General features: G+C 39.9%; 1 protein-coding gene across 1 annotated transcript in view; it reads right to left on the bottom strand.

The window, feature by feature from the left end:
- The window catches only part of PDSS2 (prenyl (decaprenyl) diphosphate synthase, subunit 2), a 315,612-nt gene that overhangs the window by 107,137 nt on the left and 190,034 nt on the right, over positions 1–18,441 (bottom strand). Inside the window, exon 3 of the mRNA XM_011996258.1 lies at positions 9,273–9,471. Within this exon, the coding sequence (XP_011851648.1) occupies positions 9,273–9,471 (199 nt within the window). The remainder of the gene's footprint in view (positions 1–9,272; positions 9,472–18,441) is intronic.

Raw genomic sequence — 18,441 nt, 5'->3', positions numbered from 1 at the left:
ACACATCATATAGAAATTCAGACAAGAATCGAGTAGCACAAGACAATGACAAATTGGTAGAATGAATAAGTCATAAAAAATTAAAGTTGCTACAAATATGCCAACTTTAATTACCAAGTTAAATATACATCCTCAAAGAAAAAGCAGGCTGTCACTGTGAAAAAACAGTGACATATTATAAACAGAAATTCTGTATTAAGTTTTGCCTGTTTCCTCTTGCTGTGGTATCTATTTATGTTGCTATTGTTGACAAATTTTCTTTCTTATAAAAGAAAACTAAAACATCATTAAATAGAATCTAACTTTACCAAGACATTAACCATATGTAGAGATAAGAAAACTTGGCCGGACGTGGTGGCTCACGCCTGTAATCCTAGCACCTTGGGAGGCTGAGGTGGGTGGATCACCCGAGGTTAGGAGTTCAAGACCAGCCTGCCCAACATGGCAAACCCCCATCTACTAAAAATACAAAAAATTAGCCAGGTATGGTGGTGGGCGCCTGTAATCCCAGCTACTTGGGAGGCTGAGGCAGGAGAATCACTTGAACCCAAGAGGCAGAGGTTGCAGTGAGCCAAGATCACGCCACTGCACTCCAGCCTGGGTGACAAGAGCAAAACTCTGTCTCAAAAAAAAAAAAGTTTTAATACAATACTACTCCAAAGAAATATTTATTGCCACCTCCTCCTTCCAAAAAACCCATAGTTACTATAACACTTAATCAGCTTAAGCTTCTGGGAGCTCATTTGATAAAATAAGTCCTCTTTTGAGATATAACTCCCCTTTCCTTAAATTATTCTGATGAAAATATTGCCAAGTATTTAAATGAAAGAAACTGGCTCTGAATATGGGAGATTTGCTTTATCAAAGGGAATTCCTGACTTTCAAGAACTTTAGTAATTCACAGTTTCCTCAGTTTAAAATACTGTGCACCTGATTTGAAAATCATCTATTATGATTAAAAGAGAGATACTAAAAGCCTTGATTTGAAGATCAATTACAGAGCCTGGGCATGGTTCTTAAGGTCTTTCACAAAAAGTGAACCCCTAAGGCTTTTTTTTTTTTTTTTTTTTTGAAATTGACCTGGTAGAGCCTTCAATGACCCTTTGAAGAACAAGGTGCAAATGATTCACATTTGAGATTAACAGGAGGGCTGCACAGAATAAAGCCTTCAATTCAACATACAACTATCAAATTCAGAAAAAAACATACCATAGCCTAAAAAGGAAAAAATTCCTCACCAGAGAAAGGTTGATAAAATGCAAATTTAAAGGTGTAAACCTGTGCAGAGACCATGAAGGCATGGGGCTCACTGAAGGGGAAGGAAATGCCAGATCATTCTTATTTCAAGAAGCTTCAGGCTGAATAGTTGCTTGGATATGCTAAGTTTTTCTTTTTCTTTTTGTAAATCAAGTAGTGCTACTGAAATCCAGTGCCTAATGGAGCAGATGGTGGAGGTCTTAGACTCTGGAACATTTATAGTGATGCTTCTGAATGCAAAACACCAAGAGTGGATTTCACAGGCTGTGAATCTGATTTGATTTTGATGAGAGTAAAGCTTCCATTTTCACTGTACTTGAACCATATTGAAAAAAAGCATGTGTGACTGACACAAGCTAGCTAAGAAAAAGTAACATGTTAAATACCAGTCCCATAAAGGGAAGCAGTTTAAACAAGTGATTATTTGTTTGTATCATTTAACATGATTATGTTACCACCATTTTAACCTTATGTAAGATTTCATCAAAATAGTTCAAAGTTAAAACGAATGATTGCAGAAAACAAATAGAAATTTGTCTAAAGGCAATGAGTCTTGGTTTTCTAAGATGGGGACTATACCGAGACAAATTACCAAAATGTGGACCTAGGTACTATCAAGCAATAGGTTCAGAATATCTCCTCCCCTCAGCTTTGTAGGTCTAACCCATGAACAGCCAGCCTGTGAAGCTAGAGCTGGTCATGTGCAGCTTACGGTGTCCAGACACTATGTCTGACCTGCACTTTATGAGGCCTCTTTCTTCTCCAAACAAGGGCTAAGTTTTATCACAGACCACTGCAAATATGGTGAAAAGGAAAGATGGATGATACAGTCTGTGAGTCCCAGGGGCAAAGAACCACTCACCTTCCATTAACATGTGAATTCCAGTGAAGGAGAGAATTTAGTGGGACCCATGAAAGTATACTATATGCATAAAGGAGAGAGAAATTTGAGATGAAAAAAATAGAATTGGAGAGAGACATCAGATTCTCCCTCTCTCTCTCTCTCTTTTTTTTTTTTTTTGAGACGGGCTCTATTGCCCAGGCTAGAGAAAGAGTGGTGCATTCATAGCTCAATGCAGCCTCCACCTCCTAGGCTCAAGCAATCCTACCACCTCAGCCCGCTAAGTAGCTAGGACTAACGGCATGCACCACCATGCCTGCCTTTTTTTTTTTTTTCCTGTAGAGACAGGGTCTTGCTATGTTGCCCAGGCTGGTCTCCAACTCCTGGGCTCCAGCTATCCTCCCACCTCCATCTCCCAAAGTACTGGGATGATAGGTGTCAGTCACCATGCCTGATCAAGATTCTCTAATAGTCTGCTTAATAGGATCAATTCATTTTTTACTTTAGCTTTTTAAAAAATATGAATATAAATTAGATATTAAAGGTACCATACTACTTTCTCCCTTAAATTCAGCAGGTCTACCTCATATGTGCTAGCCAAAAATGCAAACACATGATGAGAAGGTAGGGCAGAATGTTACTTGTCTTCTAGTATCTGTTATCTGTATCTTCCAGATTTTTGGCTGGATCCATGATGATCTACAATAAAAATTACATTTTCTAGCTTCCCTTACAGCTAGGTATGGCTATATAATTAAATTCTGGTCAACAGGATGTAAGCAGAAAAATCTCATATAACTTATGAGAAAGATCTTTGAAGTGTGAATATTATATAATTTATCATGCAAACTGGGACACAAGAGTAAAAAGAAGCGCTGAAACAACTAAAATTTTATACTTTTTGAAATATGTATTTATTAACAAACAGCTGATTTTATTAGATTGGTGGACTCAACTGGTTCTATTCAAAAACTATTTTCAAAAATAAAATTTCAAAAGCAATAAAGATAACATACATGTGCATACAATAAAACAATAATTTCTTTATACTGATTATCTGAATATTTAAAAATAATGAGAAGAATTATTATTGATGTATATTTACATGGTTTAATCCATTTCTTAGCCATATCTATCTCTAATATTGTGTCATTGGCATTTTTCTGAAGAATGTGTTCATTAAAATATGGTATTTAAAAATAAACCTGCCCGCAATATTTTTCACAGTTGCAGTTTAACATAGTTAGTTTGGAATTATTGATACTTTCAATTATGGAGAAAATTCTCTTTCTACACATTCTAAGTTACCTGATAAGTTCAGAGTAAATTTGCTAAATGGAGGACAGAATTCTAATTTTAAAAATATTGAACAGTATAAATATTTCAGTCCAAATATTTTTAGAGGCACTTTCTTTTTGCTTCCATCAGAGTATCTTACTTTAACAGATCTTTTTTCTTTTTTTTTTTTTTCTTCAGATGGAGTTTCGCTCTTGTTGCCCAGGCTGGAGTGCAATGGTGCAATCTCAGCTCACTGCAACCTCCGTCTCCTCGGTTCAAGCGATTCTCCTGCCTCAGCCTCCTGAGCAGCTGGGATTACAGACATGTGCTACCATGCCCTGCTAATTTCAGGGTTTCGCCATGTTGGTCCAGCTGGTCTCGAACTCCCAACCTCAGGTGATCTGCCCACCTCGACCTCCCAAAGTGCTGGGATTATAGGCGTGAGCCACTGTTCCCAGCCTAACAAATATTTTTATAAGACAAAACTTGGCAAATAAGTTGTCTCTATAATTCTTTTCAATGTTTTGCCAAATTTAGATGCTGCAAAATCTAGGCCTTCTCAATCTCACTTTGTGTGTGTGTGTGTGTGTGTGTGTGTGTGTGCGCGCGTGTGCAATTTATTCAAAGTAGGAGCACCACCAAGATTCTTCCTGCAAGGTGAGACATTTCAAATCGCAACTACAGAACTGAAAATTTTAATCTTGTATATCGTTTGAGTTCCTACTGTCTATATCATTCCTTCTTTGCTTTTGTAGGGAAAAATTCTAATGGAAGCTTTGTTTTGTTTTCATTAATTGTAATTCCCTAAAAGTCTCATGTAGTGTTGCGTTTATTGAATACTTGATTTAAGAATCTCAACTGATGTTGAACAAAATGTTGCCAAATATTATTATTATTTAAAAAAAAAATTTTTTTTTTGAGACAGAGTTTCACCCCGTCACCCAGGCTGGAGGTACAGTGGCGTGATCTTGGCTCACTGAAACCTCCAACTTATGGGTTCAAGTGATTCTCGTGCCTCAAACTCCTGAGTAGCTGGAATTACAGGCATGCACCACCACACCTGGCTAATTTTTGTATTTTCAGTAGAAACAGGGTTTCACTGTGTTGGCCAGGCTGGTCTCAAACTCCTGACCTCAAGGGATCCGCCTGCCTTGGCCTCCCAAAGTGCTGGAAATACAGGCGTGAGCCACCGCACCCGAATGCCACCAAACTTTTGATGACCCATTTAGAATAAAGTTCAATACCACTGTTGGGGGCACAGACTGATTTATAAAGATTTCTAAAATCTGATCAATGACAGACAATAAAGAGAAAAGGCGGCTGGGCACGGTGGCTCACGCCTGTAATCCCTGCACTTTGGGAGGCCGAGACGGGCGGATCACGAGGTCAGGAGATTGAGACCATCCTGGCTAACATGGTGAAACCTCGTCTCTACTAAAAAAAAAAATACAAAAAACTAGCCGGGTGAGGTGGTGGGCGCCTGTAGTCCCAGCTACTCGGGAGGCTGAGGCAGGAGAATGGCGTAAACCCGGGAGGCGGAGCTTGCAGTGACCTGAGATCCGGCCACTGAGCTCCAGCTGGGCGACAGAGCGAGACTCCGTCTCAAAAAAAAAAAAAAAAAAGAGAAAAGGCACACACTGCTCTGTCGATTTTTTTTTTTTTTTTTTTTGGAGACAGAGTTTCGCTCTTGTTGCCCAGGCTAGAGTGCAATGGCGCCATCTCGGCTCACTGCTACCTCCACCACCCGGGTTCAAGTGATTCTCGTGCCTCATCCTCCCAAGTAGCTGGGATTACACGCATGTGCCACCATGCTCGGCTAATGTTTTCTGCATTTTTAGTAGAGACAGGATTTCACTATCTTGGTCAGACTGGTCTCGAACTCCTGATCTCAGGTGATCCACCCACTTCAGCCTCCCAAAGTGCTGGGATTACAGGCATGAGCCACCGTGCCCGGCCTGAAGCGTATTTTTTATCTGACATCAGCTACAACTCCCAAATCTTACAGTGCAGTGACTGTGACTATTCAGATATTTATAAATTTTGATGTAACAATAGCTTCTACTAAAATAGAAGACTTTTGGTGCTCGTTTAGATGTAATAATCAATTGTGTGCCACAACCAATGCCAACTATTCCACGGGTGGCTTAATGTAGTAAAAAAACATTGTTTTTACCACAACACTGTGCTTCACCAAAATTTGCACTTCTATTGTTACTATAAACTAATAATTTTATTTTCTACATTGAACTTTTATTTATTTATTTTTTGAGACGGAGTCTCACTCTGTTGCCGAGGCTGGAGTGCAGTGGCACAATCTCGGCTCACTGCAAACTCTGCCTCGCGGGTTCACGCCATTCTCCTGCTTCAGCCTCCCAAGTAGCTGGGACTACAGGTGCCCGCCACCACGCCCAGCTAAGTTTTTGTAAGTTTTTGTGTTTTTAATAGAGACGGGGTTTCACCGTGTTAGCCAGGATGGTCTAGAGCTTGTGATCTCGTGATCCGCCTGCGTTGGCCTCCCAAAGTGCAGGGATTACAGGCTTGAGCCACCGCGCCCGGTCTTTCTATATTGAACTTTTAAACTGAATTTCCAATCTCACTCATAAAGGCTTTATGTTTAACAGAATATACTTCCAAAAGCTTTACCTTAATCCCATGAATGAATGGAAAGAAAAAATGAAACCATTTGTAGAACTAACTTAAATGATATACTTATTTGAAATACCTGATGACACTGAACTAAAACTGGAATTAGTTAACTGCTTTCATAGTTCTTCTGACAATGAAACAAAAGAACTATTGCTTCCCTTTTCCTATATACACATAAACACTTGTAGTCGATAATTAGTGAAATCACTTAGAATAGTCATTTCTCTAAATATAAGTTGTGTTGCAGAGTGGTATGGATATATACCTTCTGCAGCTGCATAAAGTAAATCCTGATACTTCTTTGACAGACTTTACTCTTCTTGTTTTCATGTGGTCAGTGATACCACTATGGCCTCCACAGTGGTTAGTAAATGTCAACAAACATTTTTTTCAAGTTATTAATATACATTCCTTATTAACTTTCTTAAGAAAAAAAATCAATACTTAAAAAATGAAACACATACTTTTAGTTTTTTCAGTTTACTGCTGCCAAAAAGATTTACTGCAAAAACTAAGTGTTGCCAAGCAATAAAATAGTTATAGATTTACACTGTACAAGCAAGTGTGCTCAGTCTACGCTATACTTGCTCCCTAGCAGAGCTGATCAGCCTTGATTTCCCATATATATTTTACAGACACCCAAACCTATAATTTACTGTTTCCCACTGAACTTATCAACTGGTACCTGGTGGCTTTGTGACTTTTGCAGGTCACGCATGGGCTACAGTACAATTGGGTAACACACTACACAGCCAGCTGGGGCAGCAGCATCAAAACTTTTCCCACCACCTGATACAGGAAACAGTTAGCTGCCCCTAGACATTTGTGTCTGAGTGTACTTTACTGTATTAGCAATTGCCCTGCATTCTGTCCTTGACTGGGAAGTATTAGTTGTGCCTGAAAGGGTTGGGAAAAGAGATGTTATTTCTGGTATCTTTCAGATTTCCTAACAACTTAAAATGAAGCTGGGCACAGTGGCTCATCCCTGTAATCCCAGCACTTTGGGAGGCCAACACAGGAGGATTTCTTGAGCCCAGGAGTTCAAGACCAGCCTGGGCAACATGGTGAAAGGCAAAAGCCCGTCTCTGAAAAAAAAAAAATACAAAAAATTAGCCGAGTGTGGTTGTATGCACCTGTGGTCCCAGCTACTTGGGACACTGAGATAGGAGGATCGCTTTAATCAGGGAGGGTGAGGCTACAGTGATTGCACCACTGCACTCCAGCCTAGGTGACAGAGTAAGACCCTGTTTCAAAAAAGAAAAAAGGAAAAAAGGACAACTGATAATGAGAACTCTCTCCACTGTGTAAGGGTCTCACAATACTATTATATTACACTACACAAAAACAAAAACAGAGGCTGGAAGTACTAAGTGGGGATCTACCAAACTCATCCCAACTTATTCTAATATAATTATTAGTAATAATTCTCTGTTAAAAAATGAAAAATCCAGGACAAATGCTGAATCAGATGAGATCCCAGGATAGCTGGCTTACACTGGGACTCTGCTTTAGCAAACTAGGATGTACACTGATCCAACCTTCAAGGGAAGGAGACCTGCCCTTTTATGTCCTTCCTCCTTCTATTGACTGGAGGGAGGTCATAATTGCAACTGCCTCAGGCCATGATGTGGTAAGATAAGGATGGCAGAACCGTAAGATAGAAGGAGCCTGGATCCCTGACTTTGCAGAATCACCACACCAACTTTTGACTGCCTACTCCTAGGTGATTTTACATGAGAAAAAAAAATAAATTCCTATCTTATAGGGCACTGTTACCTTATAATCAAACCTTATCCTAACTGATATAACAAGAAATACCTCTATAACCCTTCCATAAAGCAGGTTGGCAATATGTATCAAGAATACTAAAAATGTGGCCAGGTGTGGTGGCCTTAATCCTTGTAGTGGCTGGGATTAATCTCATACTGTAATTGCAGCACTTTGGGAGGTTGAGGTGGGAGGATCGTTTGAGGCCAGGAGTTCAAGACAAGCCTGGAAAACACAGTGAGACTCTGTCTCCACAAAAAGTTTTTAAAAATTAGCCAGGCATGGTGGTGCCTGTAGCTACTCAGGAGGCTAAGGTAAGAGATGGCTTGAGCCCAGGAGTTTGAGGCTGAAGTAAGCTATGATTATGCTACCGCACTTTATTTTTTTATTTTTATTTTTATTTTTTTTGAGACAGAGTCTCACTCTGTCTCCCAGGCTGGAGTGCAGTGGCGCGATCTCAGCTCACTGCAACCTCCTAGGGTGGAGTGCAGTGGCTCAATCTCGGCTCACTGCAACCTCTACCTCCTGGGTTCAAGAGGTTCTCCTGCTTCAGCCTCCCGAGTAGCTGGGATTACAGGCATGCGCCACCATGCCCAGCTCATTTTTTATTTTTAGTAGAGACGGGGTTTCACCATGTTGGCAGGCTGGTCTCGAACTCCCGACCTCAGGTGATCCACCCTCCCTGGCCTCCCAAAGTGCTGGGATTACGGGAGTGAGCCACCGCACCCGGCCTTTAGCCTGGGTGATAGAGTGAGACCATATCTCTATAACAAAAGGAAAAAAAAAAAAAAAACACTAAAAATGTTTAACCATTTGAACCACTTCTAGGTCTTTATCTTAAAGAAATAATCTGGAATAAGGAAAATTGATATGCAAAGATCTTTACTGAAGATCTACTTATGATAGTAAAAATAAGAAGCAACCTCAATGTCCAACAATGAGGAATTTGTTAAATAAGAGGTATTATATCTAAGTGATTGGATATTATAAAAAAAGTTATAACCATGGGAACATGCTCATATCATAATATTAAGTAAGAAAAAATAGGCAGGATTAAAAAAACCTTATACATAGCAAGTTCTCATATATATTACAAAAAAAAATTACATATATAAAGGCATTAATGAACAACAGAAAAAGACTACAAGGAAATACATGAAGATATAAACCAGCAGTGATTATCTCTGGATAGTGGGATTATAGGTAATATTTACTTATGTTTTCTTTGAAGATTTAACCCTATTCTATAATTAATAATTTCATCCATAATCAGAAAAAAAAATTACTTTCAAAACTCGTTCCTAGCATTTACGCTTTGCCTGGTACTAACACTGCCATCATCATGCTCATCACAGTTTTACTGTTTACTGAGCATGCACATGAGGGGAGTTGGGGCAGGAGGACACACAGACCTGTGGCTCCAGCAGCCAACTAATTGCTGCCTGAAGCCATTCAGGTACAACCAAACCCTGCCCATTTTTACCTTGGTGTTCTGTAGCAGAGCAAGTCCATTGCAGGCATTTGCTAGAAGAAAGTCTCCACTCAGGATAGCAATTTTATTTCCAAATTGCATGTCTTTCAGTGGACCATCAGATGATTGCAACTCATTTAAATTTACTATCCCACGATGTACAAGGAGAGCAGTATGAATAAGCTCTGTGATCTCTGCCAAACTTCTTTGACTAAAACATAAAGGTAAGATTTGTTAGAGTATCAAGAATACCGTGTTATCACTAATGTCTGATTTCAGTTTTCAACAATAAAATATTCCATAGGTTGCCACCCACTTTTTTGGGGGGGGGGTATTATATCTTTCTAATGAAGCTTTAAATAGAGGCCTCTCTACTGAGCAGTTTGGGATCTGTAAGAAGATCTTGACACCTTCCTTCTCTGTAATACTCCTCACTCTTCCCCACAAGTCACTAGGATATCCCAGATAGAAGTTGGCCAGTGGAGGGCCACCCTCCACAGCTCCATTTAGACATTGTGCTCTTGGTATACTTTCCTCATGCTCATAACTTCAAGATTTCTGAGACTCCTTAGTACTGTCTAATGGAATTCCAATTTAAGTGAGAATATAATCTGTGTGCCAGATACTAGTCTAAGGGCATTATGTACATTCTCTATCACTCTCTTTTTTTTTTTTTGATGGGGTCTCACTCTGTCACCCAGGTTTGAGTGCAGTGGTGCAATCTCAGCTCACTGTAACTTCCACCTCCCAGGCTCAAATAATCTTCCCACTTCAGCCTCCTGAGTAGCTGGGACTACTTGGTGTGTGACACCAAGCCTGGCTAACTTTTATATTTTTGGTAGAGACAGGGTTTTGCCATGTTGCCCAGGCTGGTCTTGAACTCCTGAGCTCAGGTGATCCACCTGCTTCGGACTCCAAAGTGTGGGGATAACAGGTGTGAGCCACTGCTCCTAGCCACATTATCTCAATCGTAAATGCAAAGCTATGGGGTTTACAGAGATAAATACAATATGGTTTCATCCTTCAAGGACTTTATAACTTTCAGAATAAGAATGAAGACAAAAACCTACAGTAGCAAATAATATAGAGAAGGCCCCTGAGGAGCTTATAGTATAGAACTATATTACACGGCAATTTCAGCAGATGTTTGTTCCTTTTTATATTTTTCTGTAGTTTGTATATTTTGTACCATGACAAAAGTATTACTTTTATATTCAGAAAAAAAATCAACAGGTAATTCTAAAAATTTAAACATTATCACAACTTCATGATAGGTATTATTAACCTCTTTTAATAGGTGAAAAAATTGTGCACACAAGTAAAATGACTTTCCCAAGAGTACACAGTAATGTAGATCTGAAAATCTGTTGGTATCTGCTACAAATGGCCCTATGTGAGTCACGTCTTTTGGTTTCCAAGGTCCTGCATGATCCCCTTCCACGCCTGGCAATGTGACTTGCTTTGGCCAATAGGACATCAACAAACAGTACACATGGAAGCCTGATAAGTGCCTATGCAACTGATAAGCTTTTCGCAGTCACAGGAGTTGCATGACCCCAAGCAGAAGAACCCTCAGGTCAATCCACAAAATGGTAGTGTGTTTCAAGTCACTAAATTGTATGGGTGATTTGTTATGTAGCAACAGATATCTGATACAGAAATGATATATCTAGAAGTGGAGTGTTTGCTTTGAGTCAGAAAAATGAGACTGGGAGGCAAAGGCTGAAGGAATGGCAAACTCTTAGTGGAAGCTGGAAAGCTACTCAGCTACAAGTATAAACTATATCTTACTAGAAAGGGAAAATAGGCCAGGTGCAGTGGCTCATGCCTGTAATCCCAGCACTTTGGGAGGTCCAGGTGGTAGGACTGCTTGAGGCCAGGAGTTCAACATCAGTCCAGGCAACATAGTGAGACCCCATCTCTACAAAAAATTTAAAAATAAAAATTAGCTGGGTGAGGGAGTGCACACCTGTAGTCCCAGTTACTTGGGAGGCTGAGGTGGGACAATCACCTGAGCTCAGGAGTTCAAAGTTACAGTGAACTGACTGCACTATTGCACTCTAGTCTAGGCACGGAGTGAGACTCTATTTCAAAAAAAAAAAAAAGGAAAGAAAAGAAAAGGAAGCTCAGAAGGCAGAACCAAGAACAATGGAGAAGAGTGAATTCGAGAACCATTTCCAGGGAACAGAACTGAGCCCTAATCAAGAAATATTCCTTGCTCCAAGATAGAGTAGGTGGCCCAGATATGTGCCCAGCTGGATTTCAGAATTGCTATAGATTAGTGACTGCTACGTACCTCCCATTTCTCTCTCTTTGTAATGAAACTGACAACTGTGGTTATCTTCTTTCTGATTCACTATTGTATGTTGGATAGATGGTGGTGTGTGGGTGGGGGGAGGGTAGATAATTTGTTTCTTTATTTCCTAGGTCCCTGATTGAAGAGGGGCTGCACCCATGGAACCACATCCATATGGAGACCTAACAGAAATCATGAGATCAGGGACTCTGAGCCTGATGTCATAAAATGGATGAGACTGGGGTCTTGGGAGGTGGTATGTTTTGCATATGGAAGGAATGTGAAACATTGGGCCTGAGGGCAAACTGTGGCAGAGTGTTACACCAAGTTACACTTATCTGTCACATCCTCTGATATCCAAGCAATGTATAATCTCCTTGATTGATGCTGAGTTTGACCATGTGACTTGTTTGGTCAATGGGACATCAGCAAAAGAGGGACAAACAGGCTTGATAAGTGTTTTTGCATTGGGGTTTACCCTCTTGGAATGCTAACCTGAGACTGCAAGTTAAGAAACTTAATCTAGCCTCTTTGAGAATGAAAGACAACATGGAGAAAGGCCCATGTTGTCAAGCCCAGCCCCCTGCACATTTACCGGGTAAACACAGCCACATAAATAAATACAGGAGAAACCAGCAAAGGAACAGTCCAGTCAAACAATAGAATTATGAAAAATAAGTTGGTTATTGTTTTAAGCCACCAAAGTTTGGAGTAGTTTGTTACACAACAGATAACTAACAGAGACTCCAAACCCCAATCTTTTTCTACTAGATTAGGCTGCCTCCCACATGTGCCCATTGAAAGATTCTATCTTTCCTTTTTTTCTGTAGACCTCATCTGTGTCATAAAAGCTTTAAAAAAGTTTCCTTGAAGAAGCTAAATTTGAGAGGGGCCTGGAAAGGCAAGTAAGATTTCCATAGCTGGAGAAAAAGGGCAAAACAAGAGTAGGGCTTGAGAACTCCAGAATAAGAAAGACCATGAATCATGACATAGAGAAGGCCAGAGCAGAAAATGTGACCAAAGGTTGAAGAGATCAGTTTGGCTACAGTAAAGGGACTGTGTGGATAAGTGAGAGATAGGAATTTTGGAGCTTGGTTATAGCAGGTGAAATGGTCTATATTTTATTACACAGGCAATGTTTTGAGATGAAAGGATGATACATATTTTTTAATAACTTAGGAAGAAGATTGCAAAAGTGATACATAGAAAAACCTTAAATAAGTATCTAGGGAAAGTAGGGATATGGGGTGGGGGAGCTATTACAAAGGTTCAAGGAAGATGCAACAAAAGGCCTTGACCTAGGACAACTGCCTTAGACATGGAGAGAAATAAACATAAAATAATCAGGCCAGGTAATCAGGCTCATGCCTGTAATCCCTGCACTTTGGGAGGCCAAGCTGGGTGCATCACCTGAGGTAAGGAGTTCGAAACCAGCCTGGCCAACATGATGAAACCCTGTCTCTATTAAAAATAGAAAAATTAGCCAGGCATGGTGGCAGGTGCCTGACTAATTTTTGGGAGCTACTTGGGAGGTTGAGGCAGGAGAATCGCTTGAACCCAGAAGGTGGAGGTTGCAGCATGCTGAGATTGTGTCACTGTACTCTAGCCTGGATGACAGAGCAAGACTCAATCTCAAAATAAATAAATAAAATAAACAAATAAATAAATAAATATAAAATCATCAAATAATATATGAGAGTCTTCTCTCAAAAAAAACCAGACTGGGCCGGGCGCGGTGGCTCAAGCCTGTAATCCCAGCACTTTGGGAGGCCTAGGCGGGCGGATCACGAGGTCAGGAGATTGAGACTATCCTGGCTGACACGGTGAAACCCCGTCTCTACTAAAATATACAAAAAACTAGCCGGGCGAGGTGGCAGGCGCCTATAGTCCCAGCTACTTGGGAGGCTGAGGCAGGAGAATGGCGTGAACCCGGGAGGCGGAGCTTGCAGTGAGCTGAGATCTGGCCACTGCACTCCAGCCTGGGCGGCAGAGCGAGACTCCGTCTCAAAAAAAAAAAAAAAAAAAAAAAAAAACACCAGACTGGCTTAACAATTATAATAATCACATAAAGATACAATTAAAAGAACTAAACAACTTGGCATTATCAAATGCCAAGGAAAATCTCATGTCTAATTCATTTCCTTTGTTAAAAAAAATTAAGAGACTATGTAAAGATGACCCAGTAGACATATTGTACTTGATTACAAATTTGGGGAGTAGAGAAAGGAAATTAATCAGTGAGTCAAATAGCATCTAAGAGTAAATTCATAGTTTAAATTAAAATCTCATTATATCCCAAAGAAAATCACTAAGAATGGAGGCTTAAAAGACAGTTGAAAAGTTAACAGAAGACATTTTTAAAAAATAGAACATTTAAAATTACCTTTTAAAAAGTGACTAAAAGAAAGGAATAAAATTGTATTTTATTACTACCCTGCAAATGATTTCTAGTTTCTAAAACCATTCACTGAAAAAAGTCCATATTGTCACATTTCACAAAAATCACATAATGAGATTATGGGAAAGCATAAAAGTAAAAAGGGTTAAGCATTTGGACAAGTTTTTCATGCAGTTCAGCTTATGAAAGAAAGTAATAACTAGGTAAGCAAAAAGTGGTGTTTTGGATTACTCAAAGGATGAAAATGAGTGATTTTGACATTTATAGTCATAAAACAGCATTCATTAAATAAATAGCAACTTTTAAATGCCACATGGCCAGAAACAACAAAAACAATGGTATGCAATAATAAAAGTGAAAGCCCATCATTTTTATAGTGTCTGCCATTTAAAAAAACCTTTCATTTATATGATCTACTTGTGATTCTAATTATAGAGGTCTGCAGAGGTTAAACACTTGATCAAGAACACTGAGTTTATAAAAGGCAAAGCTGGAACTCAGAGCCACCTTGTCCTACTAACAAATGACAATTTAAAATGTTTAGCTGGGCACAGTGGCTCATGCCTGTAATCTCAGCTCTTTGGGAGGCTAAGGCAGGAGCCTCAGGAGTTTGAGAGCAGCCTGGCCAACATGGTGAAACCCCGTCTCTACTAAAAATGCAAAAATTAGCTGGATATGGTGGCACATGCCTGTAATCCCAGCTACTCAGGAGGCTGAGGCAGGAGAATCGTTTGAACCAGGGAGGCAGAGGTTGCAGTGAGCCAAGATCTGCACCACTGCACTCCAGCCTGGGCAACAGAGTGAGACTCTGTCCCAAACTGAAAATAAAAATAGAATAAAATGTTTATTTACCTAAGGAATAGTAGCTGGTTGGGGAGGGGGAATAAGCCGAAGTCACAATATATGCCACAAATTTGTCCAATTTTCATTCCTAGTTTTGAAGTAACAGGGAACGGAATGTTGCTAGGAAAAAATTATATTAAGAACAGGCTTAATTCTTTTTGTTTACAGTAACTGGCGAAGGTCAAGTTGTTTGAATTCATCAGAATGAAATCAATAGTTTTAGCCTAATCAGGAATCTGGGTAACAGTTCTACTTCTGCTTATTACATAAGACAATTCATGGGCAAATCCCTTAAACTCAGACCCTTGGTCTTCTTGTCCCTGAAAGGAGGGGGACTGGAGAAACACATCCCTTCCAGTCCCCAAATTATAAGATTCAGGGATTTTTAAAAAAGAGTTACCTAAACTGGCAGTTAATAGTTAAAAAGATTTAAAAAATACCTACTTTTCTATAGGAAATAGGAGTGAAATGACTAGTCTTTAAATCTATCCTGTAATTTCACTATCTAGTCCTATGCTCTCAGATTCTAAGATTTTATCACCAGATACGTAACTCTGGATCATATTTTGCAAGAGTCCAATTTAGTATATGTCAGAGAAGCAGTGACAGTATGAAAAAATTTGAGAAAAGTTTCTTCTGGTGATCTTATTCCTATTTTAGCTACCCAAAGCAATCTATTAAACTGTCAATGCACTGGATTTTTAAAAAATTATCTTAAATAAAAGTCTTCATGCCAATTTATGTATATATATTTCAGTACTCTTGAATATTTCTCATGCTCTTTTTTTTTTTTTTTTTTGAGATGGAGTCTCGCTCTGTCGCCCAGACTGGAGTGCAGTAACATGATCTTGGCTCACTGCAACCTCTGCCTCCCAGGTTCAAGTGATTCTCATGCATCAGCCTCCTGAGTAGCTGGGATTACAGGCGTGTGCCATGATGTCCAGCTAAGTTTTTTGTATTTTTAGTAGAGACAGGGTTTCACCATGTTGGCCAGGCTGGTCTTGAACTAATGACCTCAAGTGATCCGCCCACCTCGGCCTCCCAAAGTGCTGGGATTACAGGCCTGAGCCACCATGCCGGGCCTTCATGCTAACTCTTGATTAGAAAATAGTCACAAATAAATACAACTTATGTTAAGTAATCAGAGTAAGAAAGTAATTACCATATTGAAAGATTAATCAATGTTTTTATAAGATTTTTCATCAAATCACTTTCTTTCCATTATATGTTAAAAAACTTCATCTGCTTTTGATCTGTCCCTTTTCCTCCAAAGCTTCTCAAATTTTTTTAGCATCCTAAGTTTCAGAAATCAGGGTGGCAGACATTGCTGTTAATATTTGCCTATCCATTCTTTCCTGTGTTTGCGCCACTGTACTCCAGCCTGGGCAACAGAGACCCTGTCTCAAAAAAAAAAAAAAAAAAAGAAAAAAAACCCACCAAAATTGTTACTTATAATAACTTGAACTCTCTTCAAATGTTTTGCATTTAAGTTGATGTTAAAATAGAAGAGTTAATTGTGTTTTGCCACAAAAACAAGGGAGATAAAAGACAACGGAGCCTGCTTTTTCTCTATCTTCTTTCCCTCCCTTTATTCTTTTTGAGAGGTTAAAAAAATTCAGAAAAGTACATACCCTTGACTACATTTGGAGTGGCAATGGTCCTCACTTAAAAAACTTACCTCCTCATGATCCCCTTCAGCTAGATGTGATCATGTGACACAGTCTGGCCAATTAAATTTAAGCACTAGTCTACCAGGTGGGGTTTCTGAGAAATCTACTGAGTTCCTGATATAAGGGAACAGATTCAGTTGGTGTATACCTTTGACATTTTGGGCTTACCTATGTTCCCTGTCTGGAATATGGCCCAGCTGCCTGGAGGCACAGTAGAGACTTAAGGATCCTAAGAGGGCTCCCAACCCTCTAAACCTCCTAAAGAGGGCTGGGGGCCCTCCTAAAGGTTTAACCCTCTTTAAGCATGGTAGAGCAAAAAAAACTTTGAGCCCCTACTGACTTCTTTGAGGGCTGCAACAGCTCTGATGTGTCCACCTCTAGACTTCTTGTTATCTGAGATAAACACTACACTCTTTCAAGCCACTGTTTGTTAGAGTCTTGTTATAAGTCTTGTTAGAGTCTTGTTATATGCAGCCAAATACATTCTTAAAAGATATAGTCAATAAAAATTGTGACAATAAAAATAATAGACATCTCATGTTCATAAGTCTGCACTCTGGTTTCATTCACCTAATATTATCTCTCAGAGACAGTCCTGTATCATTCAGAAGTAGAGGATCTCCTTTTACTATTTAACATCTCTGCTGAGGTTCACTGTATAGAAAGCACCATACAACTTTTGGGGCTAAAGGGTTTGTGATCAATATATTTTTGTTTAAAGACTTTTTAATAATCAGCCCATGTGTAACTTCTTTAAATTTCCCCAAATTGACTCTTTCTTCTGTGTGCGAAAGCCTTTGAATATTGCTCAGTCATGTATCAAATTGGACTGCAATTATTTCTTTAGCTATCTCTCTCCCCGCCACCCCCTTCCCTCACTATACAGTAAATTATACTACTCTACTTCCCTGGGCTGCCTATAAATATTTGTTAAATGAACAACTCTCTACTTAGCAATTAATTTTATTTATTTATTTATTTATTTATTTATCTTTCTTTCTTTTTTTTTTTTTTTTGAGACAGAGTCTCGCTCTGTCACCCAGGCTGGAGTGTAGTGGTATGACCCAAACTCACTGAAACCCCCACCCCCTGGGTTCAAGAAATTCTCCTGCCTCAGCCTCCCTACTATGTAGGATTACAGGCATGTGCCACTATGCCTGGCTAATTTTCGTATTTTTAGTAGAGATGGGGTTTTGTGATGTTGGCCAGGCTGGTCTCGAACCCCTGACCTCAGGTGATCTGCCCGCCTCAGCCTCCCAAAGTGCTGGGATTAGAGGTGTGAGCCACCGCACCCAGCACCATTAATTTTTAAAGGCTATAGGGCATCGCTATCATTCTTAGTTTCAAAAGGGAAGGAGTGACAAACTAAAAAGTAGGGTTTATAGAATCAGAGTTGGAAGTGACCCCAGAGGTCAGTTAGTCTCTATGTATCCCCCTACAGGGATTAGTAATAACTACTTCACAGGAGCCATGTCAGCTGATGAACAGTTTTTATTTGTAGAAACAGGGTCTCACTCGGTAGCCCAGGCTGGAGTACAGTGGCGTGACCATGGCTCCCTGTAACCTCAAACTCCCAGGCTCAAGTGATCCTCCTGTCTCAGCCTTCTGAGTAGCCAGGACTACAGGCACATACCACCATACTTGGCTGCTTTTTTAAAAATTATTTTTTTGGGCCAGGCACGGTGGCTCATGCCTGTAATCCCAGCACTCTGGGGGGCCAAGGCAGGTGGATCATGAAGTCAGGAGATCGAGGCCATCCTGGCTAACATGGTGAAACCTCGTCTCTACTAAAAGAAAAATACAAAAATTTAGCTGGGCATGGTGGCAGGTGCCTGTAGTCCCAGCTACTCGGGAGGCTGAGGTAGGAGAATGGCGTGAACCCAGGAGGGGGTGCCTGCAGTGAGCTGAGATCCTGCCACTGCACTTCTGCCTGGGCAACAGAACAAGATTCCGTCTCAAAAAATATATATATAT

This window comes from Mandrillus leucophaeus, unplaced genomic scaffold (assembly GCF_000951045.1).
Source record: "Mandrillus leucophaeus isolate KB7577 unplaced genomic scaffold, Mleu.le_1.0 Scaffold507, whole genome shotgun sequence".
In the NCBI taxonomy this organism is placed as follows: domain Eukaryota; kingdom Metazoa; phylum Chordata; class Mammalia; order Primates; family Cercopithecidae; genus Mandrillus; species Mandrillus leucophaeus.
This window is presented reverse-complemented; position numbering and strand designations above follow the sequence as displayed.